Source organism: Heptranchias perlo, chromosome 3, assembly GCF_035084215.1.
Source record: "Heptranchias perlo isolate sHepPer1 chromosome 3, sHepPer1.hap1, whole genome shotgun sequence".
Taxonomy (NCBI): Eukaryota; Metazoa; Chordata; class Chondrichthyes; order Hexanchiformes; family Hexanchidae; genus Heptranchias; species Heptranchias perlo.
The window spans coordinates 48,432,081-48,454,254 of record NC_090327.1 but is presented as its reverse complement, the minus strand read 5'-3'; the positions used below and the strand labels follow the sequence as shown (position 1 = coordinate 48,454,254).

Sequence of the window (22,174 nt, the reverse complement as noted above, 5' to 3'; positions counted from 1 at the left end):
TGCATCTGTCCATGACAGTATTGGTAGGAGTGACCACCGCACAGTCCTCGTGGAGACGAAGTCCCGTCTTCGCACTGAGGACACCAGTGTTGTGTGGCACTACCACCGTGCTAAATGGAACAGATTCAGAACAGATCTAGCAGCTCAAAACTGGGCATCCATGAGGTGCTGTGGGCCATCAGCAGCAGCAGAGTTGTATTCCAGCACAATCTGTAACCTCATGGCCCGGCATATTCCTCACTCTACCATTACCAACAAGCCAGGGGATCAACCCTGGTTCAATGAGGAGTGTAGAAGATGCCAGGAGCAGCACCAGGCGTACCTAAAAATGAGGTGCCAACCTGGTGAAGCTACAACTCAGGACTACATGCATGCTAAACAGCTGAAGCAAAATGCTATAGACAGAGCTAAGTGATTCCATAACCAACGGATCACATCAAAGATCTGTAGTCCTGCCACATCCAATCGTGAGGAGGAGGCTCTGCAAACATCCCCATCCTTAATGATGACGGAGTCCAGCATATGAGTGCAAAAGACAAGGCTGAAGTGTTTGCAACCATCTTCAGCCAGAAGTGCCGAGTGGATGATTCATCTCGGCCTCCTCCCGATATCCCCACCATCACAGAAGCCAGTCTTCAGCCAATTCGATTCACTCCACGTGATATCAAGAAATGGCTGAAGATATCAAGCAAAGGCTATGGGCCCCGACAACATCCCAGCTGTAGTGCTGAAGACTTGTGCTCCAAAACTAGCTGCGCCACTAGCCAAGCTGTTCCAGTACAGCTACAACACTGGCATCTACCCGACAATGTGGAAAATTGCCCAGGTATGTCCTGTTCACAAAAAGCAGGACAAATCCAATCCGGCCAATTACCGTGCAATCAGTCTACTCTCGATCATCAGCAAAGCGATGGCAGGTGTTGTCGACAGTGCTATGAAGCAGCACTTACTCACCAATAACCTGCTCACCGATGCTCAGTTTAGGTTCCGGCAGGACTCATTACAGCCTTGGTCCAAACATGGACAAAAGAGCTGAATTCCAGAGGTGAGGCGAGAGTGACTGCCCTTGACATCAAGGCAGCATTTGACCGAGTGTGGCACCAAGGAGCCCTAGTAAAATTGAAGTCAATGGGAATTGGGGAAAACTCTCCAGTGGCTGGAGTCATACCTAGCACAAAGGAAGATGGTAGTGGTTGTTGGAAGCCAATCATCTCAGCCCCAGGGCATTGCTGCAGGAGTTCCTCAGGGCAGTATCCTAGGCCCAACCATCTTCAGCTGCTCCATCAGTGACCTTTCCTCCATCATAAGGTCAAAAATGGGGATGTTCGCTGATGATTGCAGTGTTCAGTTCCATTTGCAACCCCTCAAATAATGAAGCAGTCCAAGGCCACAGGCAGCAAGACCTGGACAACATCCAGGCTTGGGCTGATAAGTGGCAAGTAACATTCGCGCCAGACAAGTGCCAGGTAATGACCATCTCCAACAAGAGAGAGTCTAACCACCTCCCCTTGACATTCAACGACATTACCATCGCCAAATCCCCCACCATCAACATCCTGGGGGTCACCATTGACCAGAAACTTAACTGAACCAGCCATATAAATACTGTGGCTACAAGAGCAGGTCAGAGGCTGGGGATTCTGCAGCAAGTGACGCACCTCCTGATTCCCCAAAACTTTTCCACCATCTACAAGGCACAAGTCAGGAGTGTGATGGAATACTCTCCACTTGTCTGGATGAGTGCAGCTCCAACAACACTCAAGAAGCTTGACACCATCCAGGACAAAGCAGCCCGCTTGATTGGCACCCCATCCACTACCCTAAACATTCACTCCCTTCACCACCGGCGCACAGTGGCTGCAGTGTGTACCATCCACAGGATGCACTGCAGCAACTCGCCAAGGCTTCTTCGACAGCACCTCCCAAACCCGCGACCTCTACCACCTAGAAGGACAAGAGCAGTAGGCACATGGGAACAACACCACCTGCACGTTCCCCCTCCAAGTCACACACCATCCCAACTTGGAAATATATTGCTGTTCCTTCATCGTCGCTGGGTTAAAATCCTGGAACTCCCTTCCTAACAGCACTGTGGGAGAACCTTCACCACACGGACTGCAGTGGTTCAAGAAGTTGGCTCACCACCACCTTCTCGAGGGCAATTAGGGATGGGCAATAAATGCCGGCCTCGCCAGCGACGCCCAAATCCCATGAACGAATTTTTTTTTAAAAAGAGCCTACCGAGGCTGCTTGGTATAAATTTTTCCAAACTCTTCTTGCAGTAATCTATGCAGTTTGTGTTGAAACCTTTGAATATAATTAGCAGAGATACTGAAATCAATTGTAGCATCTTTGCTCATTCCTGGATTTTCTTGTTGTTGAACACCCGACTGAGAAGTAATCCTCGCATTGTATTGGTCTGTAAACACCATATCAAGGTTTAGAAGTTAATGCCCGAGGTAGCACCCATACTGTGATGTCCTGTCCTCTTCTCAAGATGGGACGTTCCACAGTAAAATAACTAACCATAGTTGAAGTCAAAGGACCTCGTGTGATACCAGAGCGGACAGCTTGTGCACAACAAGGAAGCACGAACAGCAAATGAAATAAATGACCAGTTAATCTGTTTTTAGTAAGTTTGGTTGAGGGATAAATATTGGCCAGGACACTGGAAAAATCCCCTGCTCTTTGAATAATACCATGAACTCTTTAACTGCACAGAGTGGGCCTCGGATTAACAGCTCAACTGAAAAGCAGTGATAATGGAGCACTCCCTCAGTACTACAGTGAAGTTTAGATTAAAGTCTTGGTATTGAGCTTGAACCCACAACTTTCTGATTGGTTCAGTTGGTTGCACTCTCGCTTCAATCACTATAGGAAGAACCTCTGTGCTCAGTGTGATTAAATTTTTGTAACAATTTGGCAGGTGGGGTGTTGGAGGCAAATAGATGAGGATGTTCAAAATGAAACTGGATGCTGTAATTGTAGAGATCGGATACTAGAGGGATGAATGTTGATGGGTCAAATGACAATTTGTTCTTAAACTGGTGCTCAGTGAGGTCATCCAGTGAGTACCTTAGTCTCACAGACTAGGAAAAACACCGTGAATTTCCGCTGGGGTTTCTCCTGCACATCAGCAGTAACTTTGGCGGAAGAGCCACGGAAACCGCAGAGCAACATGTTTTTGTGGCTCAGTGGACAAGTAGGAGAATCCCCATGAAAATCCCCCTCCCCCCCCCCCCCCCCGACTCCCAGATTTTATCCCCAATCAGTGCTGAATTTACTGATCTCAAGCAGGGAGGTGGTAAACGTTTTACAATTGGCCTTAGCGTCTCTGGGTTAGGGAGGAAAAATTAATGAATCGCTGTTGGAAGAGTGGATGTAAGGACAGTATAAGGCTCAGCTGTGATACTCCTACAATTGCACATCCTGCTGACACTCATTAAGGCTCATAAATGAATAATAGCCAGTTGGGTGAGCTAATATATGGAATCTGCAACAGAGAAAATGTACCCCAGTGAGGAGCAACCATATGTCTTCAAGAGAAGGGAGAAAATTGGTGCCAAAGAAATAAAGTAGCTGTTTACAGCAGGTGACTGAAGTTTTGTTTGATTTTAACAAGTGGTTTTCCCCCAGTAACATGCTCTGTTTATTCTAGTGTTTCCTCTCCTTCGACTTTCTCCTCCGCCAGTTGATGAATACAGTTTCAACCTGGATGAAAATGAAGGTGTCTGTGATCTTTTTGATGTACAGATTTTGAATTGCCGATTTTAACCAGTGTGACCAGCATCCTGAGATGTCATTTCTACCTCTGGACCACCATTTCAGCCTTCAGAAGCTACTTTGTTCCTATTTTTGAAGTTCTGTACAGCATTATGGTCAAGACAGAAGTTTAAGATTTTTGAACTTGTGTCCTTTTACAAGTTTAAGTCCTACATGGACCTTTTTTTATATAATGGTTCAGTTTGTTTCATAACACTGCCATGTAATACATGATAGAATATGTTTTTCTTATAATTGAATGTGATACTGCCAAGGAATAATCTTATTAATGTTGGAACAAAAAAGTATTTAGTTCACTAATGACTTGTCTACTGCCCTTTTAAAAGGGTGGGAGAGAAATTTGATTATTTTTATATACTGCACACTTTTTTAAGTGCCTTTTGGTTTTCGCACTTTAGGAGTGATTTTTGTCTTGTACAGGAAAACCTGTCTCAGACTGCAGTGTTTAGATCTGATTTAAGTAGTCTCCTAATGTGCTGTTAGTTGATCACAAAAGATGTTTGTTTTTTTTATAAACAAGTAGTCTTTTTAGACCAATTTCACTGTACTTCTGCTATTCCTGCACACTCTCAGATTGGAGGAAAGGTGTGTGTGGTGGGGGGAAGGATATCTAATAGCAAATATGGCCAAAAGACTGAACTTAATCCAGCTGTAATGTCTTCCATATCTACAGTATATACTAAAATTTACTGGTGAGTAAGATGCACACCAATGTGATTCATCACTGCAGATTACAACAAATAGACAGTAAATGGATTGTTTAGTTTTTGGTAATTTATTGCTAATTATGCAAATAACTTTAAATATGCAGTTATGCAAATAACTTCAAATATGCCCTGTCTCCTCTAACTGTTCAGCATTCAAATAGATTTGTAACACAATTTGGATAGTTCCAATTGGTCTAAATGTTTGCTTGTGCCAGACTACCTTGTACATCTCTAGTGAAATGTTTACAGTATGTATTTTGTATAGGAGGATAAAATTGTCCCTTGGAGTGCCTCTAGTGTAGAATTGCAAGCGAGAAAGTTCTTTGTACCATTCAGTTTTTATATTGACCAAAGTTGTTTTTTTTAAAAAGCACAAAAGATTAAAGATTAAAGTGTCTCTGCTGTTGCAGTCCTTTTTTTCTTAAAACAAGTATCTCTACAGTAAACTAGAGGTTACCAGCATATCAGATTTCTCACAGTGCTGCACTACAGCGGTGGAGCAGGATCCTGGAATTCCAGCCGTATGCCTGTAGTAGTATTTTACTGGGTCCTGAAAGAATCCAGATCATTTGTCACATCTGCTACCTTCATATAATTTCTTCTCAATCTATCGTTTTACTTTAAGTATCTTCACAGGTCATACACAAATTCCTTTCAGATGATGGGTGGGTACCTATCCTCATTCTCTGCTAAAGCCCTGTTATTCTAACCACAAGGAACTGCAAGTGCAGTCTACAGTGACTTCCCCTCTAAAATGGTCCCTGGCTATGAGGAAAGTGCCTAACTTCTGCTGCTCCTACCCAACTTCAAGTACCAAGCGCTTACATGATGCAGACTACCTCCTACATTGCAAATTCCTAGGGCTTCCTAGAGCAATGTGGATGTTATCATTTCCAGTTTCTAAATCAAGATTTCTATCGATATTGGCTGTAAAGTCAGCCAAAAGGAGAAATTAGCCCCCTTTAAAAGAGAACTGATCTCCTATTTTGTCCAGCTTTCCATTTTCTTGTGTGTACCAGAGCTGGAGCCCCTTGTGTGAACGGAGAGTTTGGTAAGTGTGGGAGTTTAAGGGTTAATCTCTTTTAAAATCTAGTGCATATTGCTATCAACTGTATAAGTTCAAATTTAAAGTTTAAATTTTTAAGTTTCTGTCAGGCTTCAGCAGAGCTGCTGTAGCAAGTTAATTGGTTAGCTAGATTAAACTGGTACTTGAAGGTGGGGCAGGCCAGACTCATCTGAGTCACAAACTGTAGAAATACAGGGGCCTGTCAGTGCGGACAACACAGTGTGAACGGAGAGTTTGGTAAGTGTGGGAGTTCGGTGAAGTGGGGGAAGGAGGTGCTGCTTTGCCTTGCTTTTCCTAACTTTTCCCCCAGAGCGGCAGTGGACCTGAGAGTAGAAGACTGAGATTGGGGAATAAAAGCAGCAGCAGACCTGCAAAAAGAGACAACTACTGTGCGACGCCACAGGTGAGGCAGGAGAGTCCGAGAGGTGAGCACAGTATAAAAGGAGAGACCTAGAGCGGGAGGAGAGTCTGAGAGTGTAAGGCAAGTCATGGCAGCGCTGCTCCTGCACTATGTGGGAAGTCATGGACACTACCAGTGTCCCTGGCGACCATGTGTGCAGGAAGTGTGTCCAGCTGCAGCTACTGGCTAACCGTCTTTCGGAGCTGGAGCTGCGGGTGGATTCACTGGAGCATCCACGATGCTGAGACTATCGTGGATAGCACGTTCAGTGAGGTGGTCACACCGCAGGTAAAGATTACGCAGGCAGAAAGGAAATGGGTGACTGCCAGGCAGAGTAAAAGGACTAGGCAGGTCGAGCAGGAGTCCCCTGGGGCCATCTCCCTCTCAAACAGATATTCTGCTTTAGATACTGTTGGAGGAGATGGCTTATCAGGGGAAAGCAGCAAGAGCCAGGTTCGGGGCACCACGGGTGGCTCTGCTGCACAGGAGGGGAGGAAGAGGAGTGGCAGGGCTATAGTGATAGGGGATTCAATTGTAAGGGGAACAGGTAGGCGTTTCTGCGGCCGCAAACGTGACTCCAGGATGGTATGTTGCCTCCCTGGTGCTAGGGTCAAGGATGTCACGGAGCGGCTGCAGGGCATTCTGGAGGGGGAGGGTGAACAGCCAGTAGTCGTGGTCCATATTGGTACCAACGACAAAGGTTTAAAAAAAAGGGATGAGGTCCTGCAAGGTGAATTTAAGGAGTTAGGAGATAAATTAAAAAGCAGGACTTCAAAGGTAGTGATCTCAGGATTACTACCGGTGCCACGTGCGAGTGAGTATAGGAACAGGAGAATAGACGGGATGAATGCGTGGCTGCAGGGATGGTGTAGGAGGGAGGGATTTAGATTCCTGGGACATTGGGACCGGTTCTGGGGAAGGTGGGACCTGTACAAGCGTGACTGGTTGCACCCGAGCAGGACCGGGACCAATGTCCTCGCGGGGGTGTTTGCTAGTGCTGTTGGGGAAGGTTTAAACTGGAGTGGCAGGGGGGTGGGAACCTGAGCGGGGAGTCAGAAGGGAATAAAATTGAGCAGCAGCAAGAGAGAGGAAGACCCAGGGGAAATCTACAATACAAATAGTACAAACAGTTGTTCAAGAACAAGTGAAAGGGAAAAGCGTAGAGCAGCAGAAAGAAAGTGTACTTTAGGCACGACAGATAAAATAAAAACTAGAAGGCGTAAGGCGATTAACCCAGCATCAAAGCTGTGGCAGGGGGTTGGGAACCTGAGCAGGGAGACGGAGGAAAGCGTGTCAGGAAGGGACAGAAGGTATGGAGTAAAAGGTAAAGTGTTAAAAAAGGAAAAAGCAGGAACTAAGTGTCACAAAACATATTTGAAAGTTCTTTATCTGAATGCACGTAGCATTCGTAACAAAATGGACGAGTTAACGGCACAAATAACTACGTATGGGTATGATCTTGTGGCCATTACAGAAACATGGCTGCAGGGTGACAACGACTGGGAATTAAATATACCAGGGTATTTAACAGGCAGGAAGGAAGGGGAGGTGGGGTGGCTATGTTAATAAAGGAAGGAATCACTGTAATACAGAGAAATGATATTGGGACAAAGGATCAGGATAATGAAACAGTTTGGGTAGAGGTAAGGAATAATAAGGGGGAAAAACACTAGTGGGCGTAGTATATAGGCCTCCTAATAGTTGCAACTCTGCTGGAAGAAGTATTAATCAGGAAATAGTCGGGGGCATGTAATAAGGGAACAGCTATAATTATGGGGGATTTTAACTATCATATTAACTGGACAAATCAAATTGGGCAGGGCAGCCTTGAAGAAGAGTTTATTGAGTGTATTAGGGATGAATTTCTTGAGCAGTATGTAACTGAACCAACAAGGGGGCAGGCAACCTTGGACCTGGTCCTGTGTAATGAGCCAGGATTAATTAATAATGTCCTAGTTAAGGATCCCCTTGGTATGAGTGACCATAACATGGTTACATTCCATATCCAATGAGAGGGTGAGAAGGTTGGTTCTCAAACAAGCGTACTGAGCTTGAATAAAGGAGACTATGATGGTATGAGAGCAGTATTGATTAAAGTGGACTGGGAAAATAGATTAAAGGGTAAGATGGTACATGAGAAGTGGTGTTCATTCAAGGAGTTATTTTACAACTTTCAAAAAAATATATATTCCACTGAGGAAAAAAGGGTGTAAAAGAAATGACAGCCATCCGTGGCTAAGTAAAGAAATTAAGGATAGTATCCGACTTAAAAACAAGGACATATAAGGTAGCCAAACTTAGTGGGAGGATAGAAGATTGGGAAGTCTTCAAAAGACAGCAAGAAGGAACTAAAGGATTGATTAAGAAAGGGAAGATAGATTATGAAAATAAATGAGCAAAAAATATAAAAACAGATAGCATGAGTTTCTACAGTTATATAAAATGAAAAAGGGTGGCTAAGGCAAACGTAGGTCCCTTAGAGGATGAGACTGGGAAATTAATGGTGGGAAACATGGAGATGGCAAAAATGCTGAACAAATATTTTGTTTGTCTTTACGGTAGAGGACACTAAGAATATCCCAACACTGGACAAACAGGGGGCTCTGGGGGGGAGGAGCTAAATACGATTAAAATCACTAAGGAATTGGTACTCAGTAAATTAATGGGACTCAAGGTAGATAAATCCCCTGGACCTGATGGCTTACATCCCAGGGTCTTGAGGGAAGTGGCAGTAGGGATTGTGGATGCTTTGGTGGTAATTTTCAAAAATTTTCTGGACTCGGCAAAGGTCCCGGCAGCTTGGAAAACTGCTAATATAACACCCTTATTTAAAAAGGGTAGTGGGCAGAAGGCTGGAAATTATAGACCAGTTAGCCTAACATCTGTGGTGGGTAAAATTTTGGAGTCTATTATTAAGGAGACAGTAGCGGAACATTTGGATAAACATAATTTAATAGGATAAAGTCAGCATAGCTTTATGAAGGAGAAGTCATATCACAAATTTGCTTGAGTTCTTTGAGGACATAACATACAGGGTGGATAAAGGGGAACCAGTGGACGTAGTGTATTTGGACTTCCAGAAGGCATTCGACAAGGTAATATTCTGGCATGGGTGGAGGATTGGTTATCTAACAGGAAGCAGAGAGTTGGGATAAACGGTTCATTCTCGGACTGGCAACCAGTAGCCAGTGGTGTTCCGCAGGGGTCGGTGCTGGGTCCCCAACTCTTTACAATCTATATTAACGATTTGGAGGAGGGGACCGAGTGTAACATATCAAAGTTTGCAGATGATATAAAGATGGGAGGGAAAGTAGAGAGTGAGGAGGACATAAAAAAACCTACAAGGGGATATAGACAGGCTGGGTGAGTGAGTGGAGATTTGGCAGCTGTAATACAATATTGGAAAATGTGCGGTTATGCACTTTGGCAGGAAAAATCAGAGAGCAAGTTATTATCTTAATAGCAAGAAACTGGAAAGTACTGCAGTACAAAGGGATCTGGGGGTCCTAGTGCAAGAAGATCAAAAAGTTAGTATGCAGGTGCAGCAGGTGATCAAGAAGGCCAACGGAATGTTGGCTTTTATTGCTAGGGGGATAGAATGTAAAAACAGGGAGGTATTGCTGCAGTTATATAAGGTATTGGTGAGACCGCACCTGGAATACTGCATACAGTTTTGGTGTCCATACTTAAGAAAAGACATACTTGCTCTCGAGGCAGTACAAAGAAGGTTCACTCGTTTAAGCCCGGGGATGAGGGGGCGGACATGTGAGGAGAGGTTGAGTAGATTGGGACTCTACTCGTTGGAGTTCAGAAGAATGAGAGGCGATCTTATTGAAACATATAAGATTGTGAAGGGGCTTGATCGGGTGGATGCGGTAAGGATGTTCCCAAAGATGGGTGAAACTAGAACGAGGGGGCATAATCTTAGAATAAGGGGCTGCTCTTTCAAAACTGAGATGAGGAGAAACTTCTTCACTCAGAGGGTGGTAGGTCTGTGGAATTTGCTGCCCCAGGAAGTTGTGGAAGCTACATCATTAAATAAATTTAAAACGGAAATCGACAGTTTCCTAGAAGTAAAGGGAATTAGGGGTTACGGGGAGCGGGCAGGAAATTGGACATGAATTTAGATTTGAGGTTAGGATCAGATCAGCCATGATCTTATTGAATGGCGGAGCAGGCTCGAGGGGCCGATTGGCCTACTCCTGCTCCTATTTCTTATGTTCTTATTGTGGACCCCACTTGTGCTTCTCAATTAGCCAACATCTTGCTGGTGTCCCAGCCGCTGGCTGCTCGGGAGCTGGGAGCTCCAGGAAATCCAGTATGTGATGCTGTCCCACCTTTTTTGCATCAGACCATCTATGGGACATACAGAACTTTCATCTTTTCCTCTGGGAATTCCCCTCTGTTCTTTGTGGACTGGAATTTGCTCATGAATTTTCCTGATTGGTTATCATAATTTTAGTGGGATCCCTGTGTATTAGGAAGGATATATTGGCCTTGGAGGGAGTACAGCATAGATTTACTAGAATGATGCCTGGACTCCACCCGCCCCCAAGGTTAAATTGCGAGGAGAGATTACACAAACTAGGGTTGTATTCCCTGGAATTTAGAAGATTAAGGGGTGATTTGATAAAAGTTTTCAAGATATTAAGGGGGACTGAAAGGATAGATAGAGAGAAATTTATTCGGCTGGCTAGGCAGTCTAGGACTGGGGGACATATCCTAAAAATTAGAGCCAGGACTTTTTAGAGTGAAGTTAGAAAACACTTCTACACTGAAAGGGTGGTAGAAGTTTGGAACTCTCTTCCACAAATGGCAGTTGATGCTCGTTCAATTGTTAATTTTAAATCAGATTGATAGGTTTTTGTTAACCAAAGGTATTAAGGAATATGGGGCTTAGGTGGGTATATGGCATTAGGTCACAGATCAGCCATGATCTCATTGAATAGAGGAACAGGTTCGGGGGGGCTAAATGGCCTACTGTTCCTATGTATTCGGAGTTTCCTTCAATCTTCTGCCAAAATTAAGAGATCGGAAGAACCCTCCAAGGAAATTCCTTTAGCATTGGTGTTTCCTTTATCCCAGCATTACACCCTAGGCCCAAGATAATTTGAGGCTATCTTTTTAGGTTTGTCATCTGACCTATTACTAGTATTGATGAGTGAAAAGAAGCATTACAAATTAGGGAGTCCGGGTTTGTTAATTCACCATCATGGGACAACCCAAAGGTACTTGGAAAGTAACAAATGCGTAAAAGTAAAATTACCTGCCTTTTTGATTTGGATTTAAGAGGGATCAAAGACGATGACTTTGGTCTTCCAATTGTTTAACTGGAGGTAATTGAGGCTTAACTAAGACTGGCTGTCAGACAGCACAGAGGTGGTGGAGAGGGAGGGCTGGGTGTCATCAGCATACATGTGGAAGAGCGTAAATGGGCTATTGGAACAAAAAACCTAGCATAATCGCTATTCAGGGATTGTTGCCAGAAAGTTGATTTTTAAAAAAAAAAATCATTCTCAGGATAGGGGTGTTGCTGGCAGGGCTGGCATTTATTGCCTGTTCCAAGGTGCCCTGAGAAGGTGGTGGTGTGCTGCCTAATTTTACTATAATTCCTCGAGTAGCTTTGAAGCTTTGGTTCAGAAACTGTGTAGTTAAACACAATGGTGTCCTTGAAGTGATATTTTGATTCAACTGAGTGGCCACTTCAGAGGACAGTTAACCTTCATGGTTAATTTTTGTGCTGCTACCAGCTTTTTATTTCCACATTTGTTTTACCAACTCAAATTCTCAAACTGCCATCGTGGGATTTCAACTCCAGGGGGTAAACTTTAACCAGGAGCCGGGAAGAGGGCGGGGGGGATTCCTGACAGGAAACCCGGAAGTGCAGGTTGCCCGGGTGTCCTTGTAATTTTGACAAGGACGTCTTTCATTTTTTTTTTGTAGGTTTCCCACCTGACAAGCCAGCCAGATTGACAGGCTGGCTATCAGTCAGACAGGAGTACAGCCAGGGAGCGGATGCTAGCGGGTAAGTCGTCGATTGTTGGGGGGGAGGGGGTCGGTCGATTGTGATTGTGGGGTCGCGGCTGGTAGGCTTGTTGGGCCTGGAGCAAGCACTCCAGCTCCTCCTGGCCCACAAGCAGTGCAATAAAGGCACTTGCTTGCTGACCCGGGCCTTCTCGCCGCCTTATGTGGCATGAAGCAGAAGGCCCGGGAATTAAAAAAAACTGTCAAAATGAGGCCCGCAGCCTTCTTAAAAGCTTTCGCTGACCGACCCGCTTCCGCAAAAACTGGAAGTGGCTAGGTTGGGGTCAGGTTTTAGTTTTTACCTTCGTCCCGCCCCCAACCCACCCATTCCTGGGGTTAAAATTTACCCCATGTTCTCTCGATTATTAGTCCAGTAACATAACCACTACACTGTCGTGTAGTGACTAAACCAACAGCACCATCAACCACCAGCACGAACATATAGATTGGGGCAGAAATCACTCCCAAAATAACAGAGAGCTCATCAGCTCTCTGTTGTTAGTGACGAAATGGAGGAGCAATTCCGGCATTCATACAGGCACAGTGAAACGTGGAAATCCGCAACTTGCTCCTAGTGGCTCGCTGCCAATACGACAGCTTTGAACTAAAAGGCCATCCACTGCTGCAATCATTGAAATCATTGAACCAGCGCCAACTTGCTGCTGGAAACGGGTAAGTACAAACTAAAGTACACTTTAAAAGTTCGGGCTGCTCTGACGTGGCGATAGGAGCCTGGCCTGACATCATTTAAATTTCTTGCATTATTAATGAAGCCAGGATGCAGCCTGAAGGAGCTTTTTAGCTGTTAGGGAGTTGTTTCGACGGTCTGAGAGCTGTATGTCAGAGTTTTCAATTTTCTTTCAGATTTAAGAGTGCTGAAAGTGTTCAAAGAGGCCTGTGTGGAGAAAAAAAGAGAAGGTAAAACAAAATGCTTCCACCACTCTGGATCCCACGACTCTTTATACTACTGCATAGAATGTACTTGAGACGCAGGGAACAACAAAGAAAAGCCATGCCCGTCGGCTCATCGGGAGGAGCTGTTACCCGCCCGAGATGGTGTACAGGGAGATGCTGTCCTTCGCGATGTTACCGGAAGAGCAATGTGCGAGGAGACTTTGTTTTAGTAAGGAGGCAATCGGCCGCCTCTGTGAGAGGAGCTTCAGCCACGTTCTAACTCCCACAGGGCCTTGTCAGTGGCCACGAAGGTAACTACAGCCCTCAAATTTTATGCGTGAAGGTCATTTCAGGCAGGCAGCAGTGACATGTGCAACATCACCCAGAGCACTGTGAAAGTCTGCATTCAGCAGGTCACGGATGCCATATTCTGCATGGCTTCTGAGTTCATCAACCTTGACATGTCCCCAGCACGGCAAAGGGAGAGGTCTTTCACATTCCACAGGATCGCTGGATTTCCCGAAGTGCAGGAGGCTGTCGACAGAAACCAATGTGCCATTGAAAGGCACCCAATGTTGTTCCTGTCATATACAACAGGAAAGGGTTTCATTTCTTGAATGTGATGATCCTTTGTGGTGTGGACCTGCGGGTCATGAATGTTAATGCAGATCACAAGGGAAGTGCTCATGATGCCTTCGTCCTTCGACACTCAGACTTACATGATACCTTCACCGGAGTGCGGCAAGAATCTGGATGAATCTTAGATGACAAGGGCTACCTGTTAAAGCTGTGGCTGATGACACCATACAGCAGGACCAATAGTGCAGCACAGGAGCAGTACAACCGTGCACACATGTGCTCTCCACCACTTGGCATGTGCACAATAGGGATACTGAAATCACACTTCCGGTGCTTGGACAGGTCGGGTGGAACTTTGCAGTCCTCACCTGTCAAAGTGTCAAGGATTGTGCTGGATTGTGCATTGCACAACTTTGCTCTGCGGGAAGGACTGACCTTTAACCAGACAGACGAGATGCCACTGGAAATGGATGAGAGGAGGATGCCAACCCTGACGTCGCTGGGGCCATGGTTGGTGGCCCCCTGAGGAAGTCACGACTGCAGTGGGCAGGGTGGCAAGAGAGCAGCTAATGGCTGATGCTTTTGGATATTGATGAAAGTGGCAAAATTCCTCCCCTCCTCCTCCCCAGGAAAGGGAAACTGTGAACTTTTATTGCAGCAGCAAAAAATTAGTGCAAAACTTTATTGTAAACATTTTGAGGTAGTTAGTTACTGTACTGTGTGGTGCAAAACTTTAAATAAAAATTGTGTTAATTTAGTCATTTTCTAGTTTAAAAACCGTTGTGATGTTAACATGATTCATATTAATAACATTTTTGAAACAATTACAAATGACTTCTGACTAAAATCAGTTTGTGTGTGTTGGTGTGTGAGAGACAAGTTGGGGATTTGGAGACAGGGTCCAATTAACTAATTGCATTTTCACACCGCAAATCTCTGGAGTACAGATAAAAGATCTCCAAAAACTCTTAGTGAGGCCCGTCTCCAATGGTAACTGAGTTTTACCACCAGCTGACATTAGATTGAACCTTGAACACACCACCCATAAACAAGCTATTCACTATTCATTGCATTAGTAAAATCACAGACATTTAAATCTTAACTTTTAAATTTCAAAAAACCTCTGCCGTCCGCATTAAATCATTAAATTTTTCGCGGCACCGTTCTGCTGTCTGTGGCATGGTGCTGTTAGCACTCAGAACCTGTGCCACCTCCTTCCACACCGACATCACGTTCCCCAGAAGCCGCTGATGCCTCACCTCCACTTCATTGAGGCATGTGGAGAGGTCCGCGACACAAAATTTATTACACCGCTTCTTCTCATTAATCTTTTGCTGTTCCATCTTTTGCCTGTAAGTGCAAAAACAGTTCAAATGCCTTTTCAAAAACAGTTCAATTTATTTTGCACTCCTTTTTAAAGACTATTTAAGTTTCTTCCGCTTTTTATGAACTGTTCACTTAACTTTGGCTTTTTATATAAAAAAAATTAAAATTTTTATTTACAACTATATACAGAATACAAACTTTCAATGAATGAAGTCTGCTTGCCTGCTTGAGCAATTCAGCGTGACTTCTCTTCCTGACAGATTTGGTGGGCTTGTCTCCTCTCACAGACTTTTCCAGCTACGGCAACTCACGCTGCTCAGAGGCTGGGTTGATAGCGCACAGTATTTTTAAAGTTCAAATTCAAGCAATTCGACGCCACAGAGCCCGCAGTAAGTAAATTTGTTAATTTAATTCGCAGGAGCGGCGGTGATCGTTGCCTCGCTGCTCGGAGAGATTTCTGACCCAATAAGTTAACATCTGCTCCAGGCACATTAGGAGTAGTGATCCAATACAACAGCACCTCTTGGCAAGTTGGGAAAGTCCCTGGCCTGGATTTTAACTTGGAGCCGGGGAAGAGGGGTTTTTGTGGACGGGAAACCCAGAAGTAAGGATTTCACGCAGATCCTACCAAATTTAACGGTAGGATCTGTTTTAAATCTTTCAAATCAGTTTCCCGCCTGCAGCCAGCCAGACTGTGGTAGTAGGCTGCAGCTGGGGATTGGAGAGGAGGGTGGGCTATGGAGGACATTGGAGGGGGTGGGGGGCGGGTGCGGGGAGACGATCACAGGCTGGGAGGTGGAGATCGGGTGATTGAGGGAGGGGGTCTGATGCCTGGAGGAGAGTCGGGCGGGGGGGGGGGTGCGGTGGAATTGGACATCGGAGGTCGGGAGAACAGTTGGACATCGGAGGTCAAGAGGAGAGTTGGACATCGCAGGTAGGGAGGGGTTTTGGACATCGGTGGGGGGGTGGGGGCCCGAGATGGTAGCAGGTAAGCTTGGTGAGGCATGGGGAAGCACTCCTGCTCCTCCTGGCCCACAAGCAGTGAAATAAAGGCACTTACCTCTTGGATCCTGCCCTTCTCACCTCCATTTACCTGCTGTGATTCCCGCAGCCTGGGAAACCCATGCTGGAGACATAAACTTCGAATGTGTCTTAAATACTATTTAAAAACACCGACTTAATGCATCATAATCAAGTTAATTGCTCTGTTACCTACCCGCCCGCCTGAAATAATTGCGGTCCCGCCTCCAGCAAGTAGGTTACTCGCATGCATCCAAACCCGCCGCCATTAAACCCAGGAATTGGTGTGATGGAGCCGGGTTGCAGTCGAGCTCCAAAAATCAATTATTTTAACGACCCACCCACCCCCAACCCACCCGTTCATGGGGGTTAAAATTCAACCCCCAACCCGAGTGATCCCATTTCTAATCCCACCAGCTTTCCTTGTCCAGGCTCACACATAAATAATGGCTTCTTGGTTGTGGTACCAGACAGCGAGCAATGCCCATGGAATAGCAATCAATGCCTTTGGGAGAGGAAGAGAGTGGGGAAAATTGATTAGAAAAATTACATCACAGTTCATATTGTCTGCTGTATTAACACAAGGAAAAAGGCAATGAGTGCCTGTCCACATAGTGAAGTTGCTAAATAGCTGGGCCATTCATTGTTGTTCTATTTATGGTGACAAGTTGACCACTCCAAGTAATGCCAAATAAAACTATCAATATCATATCCTTCTTTGAAATTTGGAATCAACTTCCAATTATCAAATTATGAGCAAAATGTTCCACAACCTCACTTACACTCCACAACCTCGCTGTCAGTTCTCTGCCAGATCATCCTCAGCCTCGTGCTGTTCCTCTTTCTCATCAGTCTCAAATTCACATAGTTACTCCTCTTCCCGTCTGCATTCTTCTCGTTCTGACTCTTCTTCCCGTCCATATTGCTCCGACTCCAGCTGAAACTTTCTTTCACTTTTTCTTCTGCAGCCAATCAGGCTAATTCAAGTCCACTTTTGATTTGGATGATATTCTCTGTTCATTTCACTTTTAAATGTTAAGTGTTTTAAATTGCCTTCTCACCAGTGTAAATCAAGTATCCCAGGTAGCTGCCACCAATTGCTATAAATTTTGAGTCTGACTCACATAGCCATCATCACAAATCTCTCTCATAAGCAGATCCTGCATCCCTTATGATTAGAAGTTTACCTTTACTGCCCACCAGTCGCAAATGCATCTGTCCATGACAGTACTGGTAGGAGTGACCACCACACAGTCCTCGTGGAGATGAAGTGCCGTCTTCACACTGAGGACACCATCCAACGTGTTGTGTGGCACTATCACCGTGCTAAATGGGATAGATTCAGAACAGATCAAGCAGCTCAAAACTGGGCATCCACGAGGTGCTGTGGGCCGTCAGCAGCAGCAGAATTGTATTCCAGCACAATCTGTAACCTCATGGCCCGGCATATTCCTCACTCTACCATTACCAACAAGCCAGGGGATCAACCCTGGTTCAATGAGGAGTGTAGACGATGCCAGGAGCAGCACCAGGCATACCTAAAAATGAGGTGCCAACCTGGTGAAGCTACAACTCAGGACTACATGCATGCTAAACAGCAGAAGCAACATGCTATAGACAGAGCTAAGCGATTCCACAACCAACGAATCAGATCAAAGCTCTGCAGTCCTGCCACATCCAGTCGTGAATGGTGGTGGACAATTAAACAATTAACGGAAGGAGGAGGCTCTGTAAACATCCCCATCCTCAATGATGGCAGAGTCCAGCACGTGAGTGCAAAAGACAAGGCTGAAGCATTTGCAACCATCTTCAGCCAGAAGTGCCGAGTGGATGATCCATCTCGGCCTCCTCCCGATATCCCCACCATCACAGAAGCCAGTCGTCAGCCAATTCGATTCACTCCACGTGATATCAAGAAACAGCTGAGTGCACTGGATACAGCAAAGGCTGTGGGCCCCGACAACATCCCGGCTGTAGTACTGAAGACTTGTGCTCCAGAACTAGCTGCGCCTCTAGCCAAGCTGTTCCAGTACAGCTATAACACTGGCATCTACCCGACAATGTGGAAAATTGCTCAGGTATGTCCTGTCCACAAAAAGCAGGACAAATCCAATCCAGCCAATTACCACCTCATCAGTCGACAGTGCTATCAAGCGGCACTTACTCACCAATAACGTGCTCACCGATGCTCAGTTTGGGTTCCGCCAGGACCGCTCTGCTCCAGACCTCATTACAGCCTTGGTCCAAACATGGACAAAAGAGCTGAATTCCAGAGGTGAGGTGAGAGTGACGGCCCTTGACATCAATGCAGCATTTGACCGAGTGTGGCACCAAGGAGCCCAAGTAAAATTGAAGTCAATGGGAATCAGGGGGAAAACTCTCTAGTGGCTGGAGTCATACCTAGCACAAAGGAAGATGGTAGTGGTTGTTGGAGGCCAATCATCTCAGCCCCAGGACATTGCTGCAGGAGTTCCTGAGGGCAGTGTCCTAGGCCCAACCATCTTCAGCTGCTTCATCAATGACCTTCCCTCCATCATAAGATCAGAAATGGAGATGTTCGCTGATGATTGCACAGTGTTCAGTTCCATTCGCAACCTGTCAGATAATGAAGCAGTCCGTGCCCGCATGCAGCAAGACCTGGACAACATCCAGGCTTGGGCTGATAAGTGGCAAGTAACACTCGCGCCAGACAAGTGCCAGGCAATGACCATCTCTAACAAGAGAGAGTCTAACCACCTCCCCTTGACATTCAATGGCATTACCATCGCCAAATCCCCCACCATCAACATCCTGGGGGTCACCATTGACCAGAAACTTAACTGGACCAGCCATATAAATACTGTGGCTACAAGAGCAGGTCAGAGGCTGGGGATTCTGCAGCAAGTGACTCACCTCCTGACTCCCCAAAGCCTTTCCACCATCTACAAGGCACAAGTCAGGAGTGTGATGGAATGCTCTCCATTTGCCTGGATGAGTGCAGCTCCAACAACACTCAAGAAGCTCGACACCATCCAGAACAAAGCAGCCCGCTTGATTGGCACCCCATCCACCACCCTAAACATTCACTCCCTTCGCCACAGGTGCACTGTGGCTGCAGTGTGTACCAGCCACAGGATGCACTGCAGCAACTCGCCAAGGTTTCTTTGACAGCATCTCCCAAACCCGCGACCTCTACCACCTGGAAGGACAAGAGCAGCAGGTACATGCACCACCTGCACGTTCCTCTCCAAGTCACACACCATCCCGACTTGGAAATATATCGCCGTTCCTTCACCGTCGCTGGGTCAAAATCCTGGAACTCCCTTCCTAACAGCACTGTGGGAGAACCTTCACCACACGGACTGCAGCGGTTCAAGAAGGCGGCTCACCAACACCTTCTCAAGGGCAATTGGGGATGAGCAATAAATGCCGGCCTAGCCAGCGACGCCCACATCCCATGAATGAATTTAAAAAATGATAGTGAGATCCAAGGACGGCCGTAACATTGACATTGTTTGTTATGTGAACTAGATACTATAAACTTGCACATGTCCACACCTGCGATTCTCTCAAAAGGCAGACTTTTTTTTAAGAGAAGAGGCCAATTATAAACCAATGGGGTGATTTATTTTACAAATAATATGTGAAGAGTAACAATTACAATGAATTCCAATTTATTTTGTAATTATCTTCATAACGTAGAAAATAACAAAGCACGCCACACTGGCACTCTTCTGACCAGTAATCTCTCGGAAACTGGTCAGCACTAAGTTTAAGGAGCTCCCTCAGCTCTCCATGTCCAGGGATTGGCCAGTTGAACAGCCAATCAAACTGGATACTGTTTGGAGGCATCCTCTATCGAACGCACATGAATAAAACCATCCCAACATATCACTCAACTTCCTCTCTCAGATGTTTAATGAATTTCCTTGTCTCACATTGTTGGGGTAGGTGAGAAATACACTCCTGAACAGACACTTCAACTGGGTCTAATCCCTAATGTGCTGCCGCCTGATCTGCATCCTTAAAAGCTGGACACTGTGGATTGACAATCATAATGAAACATTAAAAACTTACACATCATGTTAACACAAGTACAGTAAATTGTGCTTCAGCATTGTTTTCTTATAGATTGATTGATGCGTGGAATAGATTTCCATCAGAGTTAGTGCTAAATCGATGAACTCCTTTCGAAAGGAGTTGGACGATTATGTGGATAGAAACACTGAGTTCTAATGATACATTTAGTCATACACGATTAAATGCAGGGTATCATGAGGGAAGTTATTAGCGACATCGTGATATCTGCTGATATCTAGTGATATCTAGAATGTTGTTTTGATCCTTGGAAATTTTACCTGTGTTTAAACACCTCTCTCAGGAAATTTAAATAAGAGGTCACTGTACATGGTACACTGGAGGGAATGGGCTCCATGGGCCAAATGGCCTTTTCTTGGACCAGACTTCATGTTCTACCTTGGTAAGGTGCTAGTAATGTCTCTTATAACCACTGTCTAGAGGTTTATGCTCTAGGATGGGAAAATCCATACAGTAGTTATATAGTACAGGTTGAAAATCAACAGAAAAAAATGAATCAAAACAGTGGAACGCTTGTCCAAATGGAGCACCGTGAGGGTCGAGATAAAAAGGTAAACATTAGTGGGCTGTACAGGATGAATTACAGAAAGCGATTATTAACCATTATTGCAAGGCAAAACAAGAAGATTGCAGATACATAATATAGACAAATTGAGGCTGCTCTATCAGCAGATGGATCAGTCATTGCTTAGATCATAGTGGTAAAACAGTATGGAAAAATTCCATGGAAAAAGACTTGTACTTGCATAAGATACGAGGATTAGATATTACAGGATCTATCGCCGATGAGACAGTGTTTGGTTAAATATCACACTAGCTGATTATGTTGAATTCATGCAATATAATGGTGAGTTTTTAAATGTGAATCAATTGCCACTGACATTTATATTAATGTTGCATGACACTAGGGTTGTTTTGGGCAGTTTAATCATGACTTCAAAATCTTGGTTGAGCTTTATGATGAATTGTGTTTTGAGCCTAACCACCAAGTGGCACTGCAGACCTTAATAAAAGTTAAACCTGATGTATGAAGATCTTAGGTCAATATTGCAAATGTAGCCAATTAGCTTTTTTAAAAAAATGAACTATGAGGAAACGCCCTTTAAGAATATTTCTGCACATCTACCAATTATTAAAAATGTGATATTGTAACCATCTAAAACAAACTTGTACCTGACAGTCTTGTTATAATTTATTAAGTTTAGAAATCTAACCTGAATGGGTAAGAACCATTTCATTAATAAATGAACAAGATCATGAAAAGTTTTGGGAGAAAATATTTGAAATGGTTTGGTAACTAACCAGCAAATTATCAATGTAAGAAATTATATTATAACATAAAATATCTGGTTCTATTGTGAGATTATATATTGTTTATCAATACATCATCAAATGGAAGTATAAATCTAAAACACTGGCTCACAAGTCAAGTTCTAATTTGTCTAAATTGTTAAAAAAAAATTGTTTCAAAGTACTAATGTGCCATATAAATGAGCAAAATACTTGGCTTTGCATTTAAAGGGTGTGGTTTTAAATGTTATACATACCAAATTGTGTGAAGTAATGATAGCATTATCTTATTTGAACTTTTAAGAACATTGGTAGTGATACATGCTCTGAACAGATGCAAATACACCCTTTTACATGTTTTGTTTTTCCTTTTTCAAGTTGTTAACATTCTTGTTCCTACTAAATTCCCACCTGTTAGCACAGCAGCGACGATGGGGCCAAAATAATTCACTCCATTGTTGTCAGTTCTGAACTAGCCTGGCTGCCTCAGTCATCTGTATCACTTTCTGTGACAAGTCACTCTCGACATCGTCTATCCAGCGCTTCCTCAGTCTTCCTCGGCTTCTTGTTCCATGTACCTGTGTTTGCAGAGCCAGGAAAGCTGTTTCCATTCTTGAAACCCAAACCCTAACCAGGTTATTTTCAAAATTAAAGGAGCATACATGAGGTGGGGCAACACCCTACGTTTGTTTAATTTGCCAATATATTATGAAAGTTCAACTAACCCATTTTGATGTGGTTTAAGTGCCAAACTTAAAACATTAATTATGGCACGTTTAAAATACCTCCAAGAACAGAAAAGGGTGCAGCTTAATCTTCAGACTGCCAGCTAGCTTCCAAGGCTGTGTCAGCCAGTTTTTTTGAGATTTCAACTCACACACCATGACACTAAAATAAACCCTTATAGCAGTCACTTTATTATTAATGTAATACTAATCTTAGTAGTACTCAAATAAATACAAAACAATTTTAAATGAAAGTTGTGAACATTTTACTACTGCTCTCAAT

General features: G+C 44.4%; 1 protein-coding gene and 1 long non-coding RNA gene across 3 annotated transcripts in view; one reads left to right on the top strand and one right to left on the bottom strand.

Annotated features, from left to right (window-relative positions):
- Window positions 1–4,887, top strand: part of e2f5 (E2F transcription factor 5) — a 33,966-nt gene extending 29,079 nt beyond the window's left edge. Inside the window, exon 9 of one of the 2 annotated variants that reach the window (XM_067979532.1) lies at window positions 3,754–4,887. In XM_067979532.1, the coding sequence (XP_067835633.1) occupies window positions 3,754–3,896 (143 nt within the window). In that variant the 3' untranslated portion in view covers window positions 3,897–4,887. Of the gene's footprint in view, window positions 1–3,658 lie in introns of both variants that reach the window. The other variant, XM_067979533.1, reaches the window with a different exon arrangement.
- A 6,834-nt stretch (window positions 4,888–11,721) lies between these two features.
- Window positions 11,722–21,879, bottom strand: LOC137306248 (uncharacterized). Its single transcript, XR_010958850.1, has 3 exons — window positions 21,578–21,879; window positions 14,713–14,803; window positions 11,722–12,875 (listed from the first exon to the last, which is right to left on the bottom strand). It is a non-coding gene; the product is annotated as an uncharacterized lncRNA (long non-coding RNA).
- Window positions 21,880–22,174: the final 295 nt, after the last annotated feature.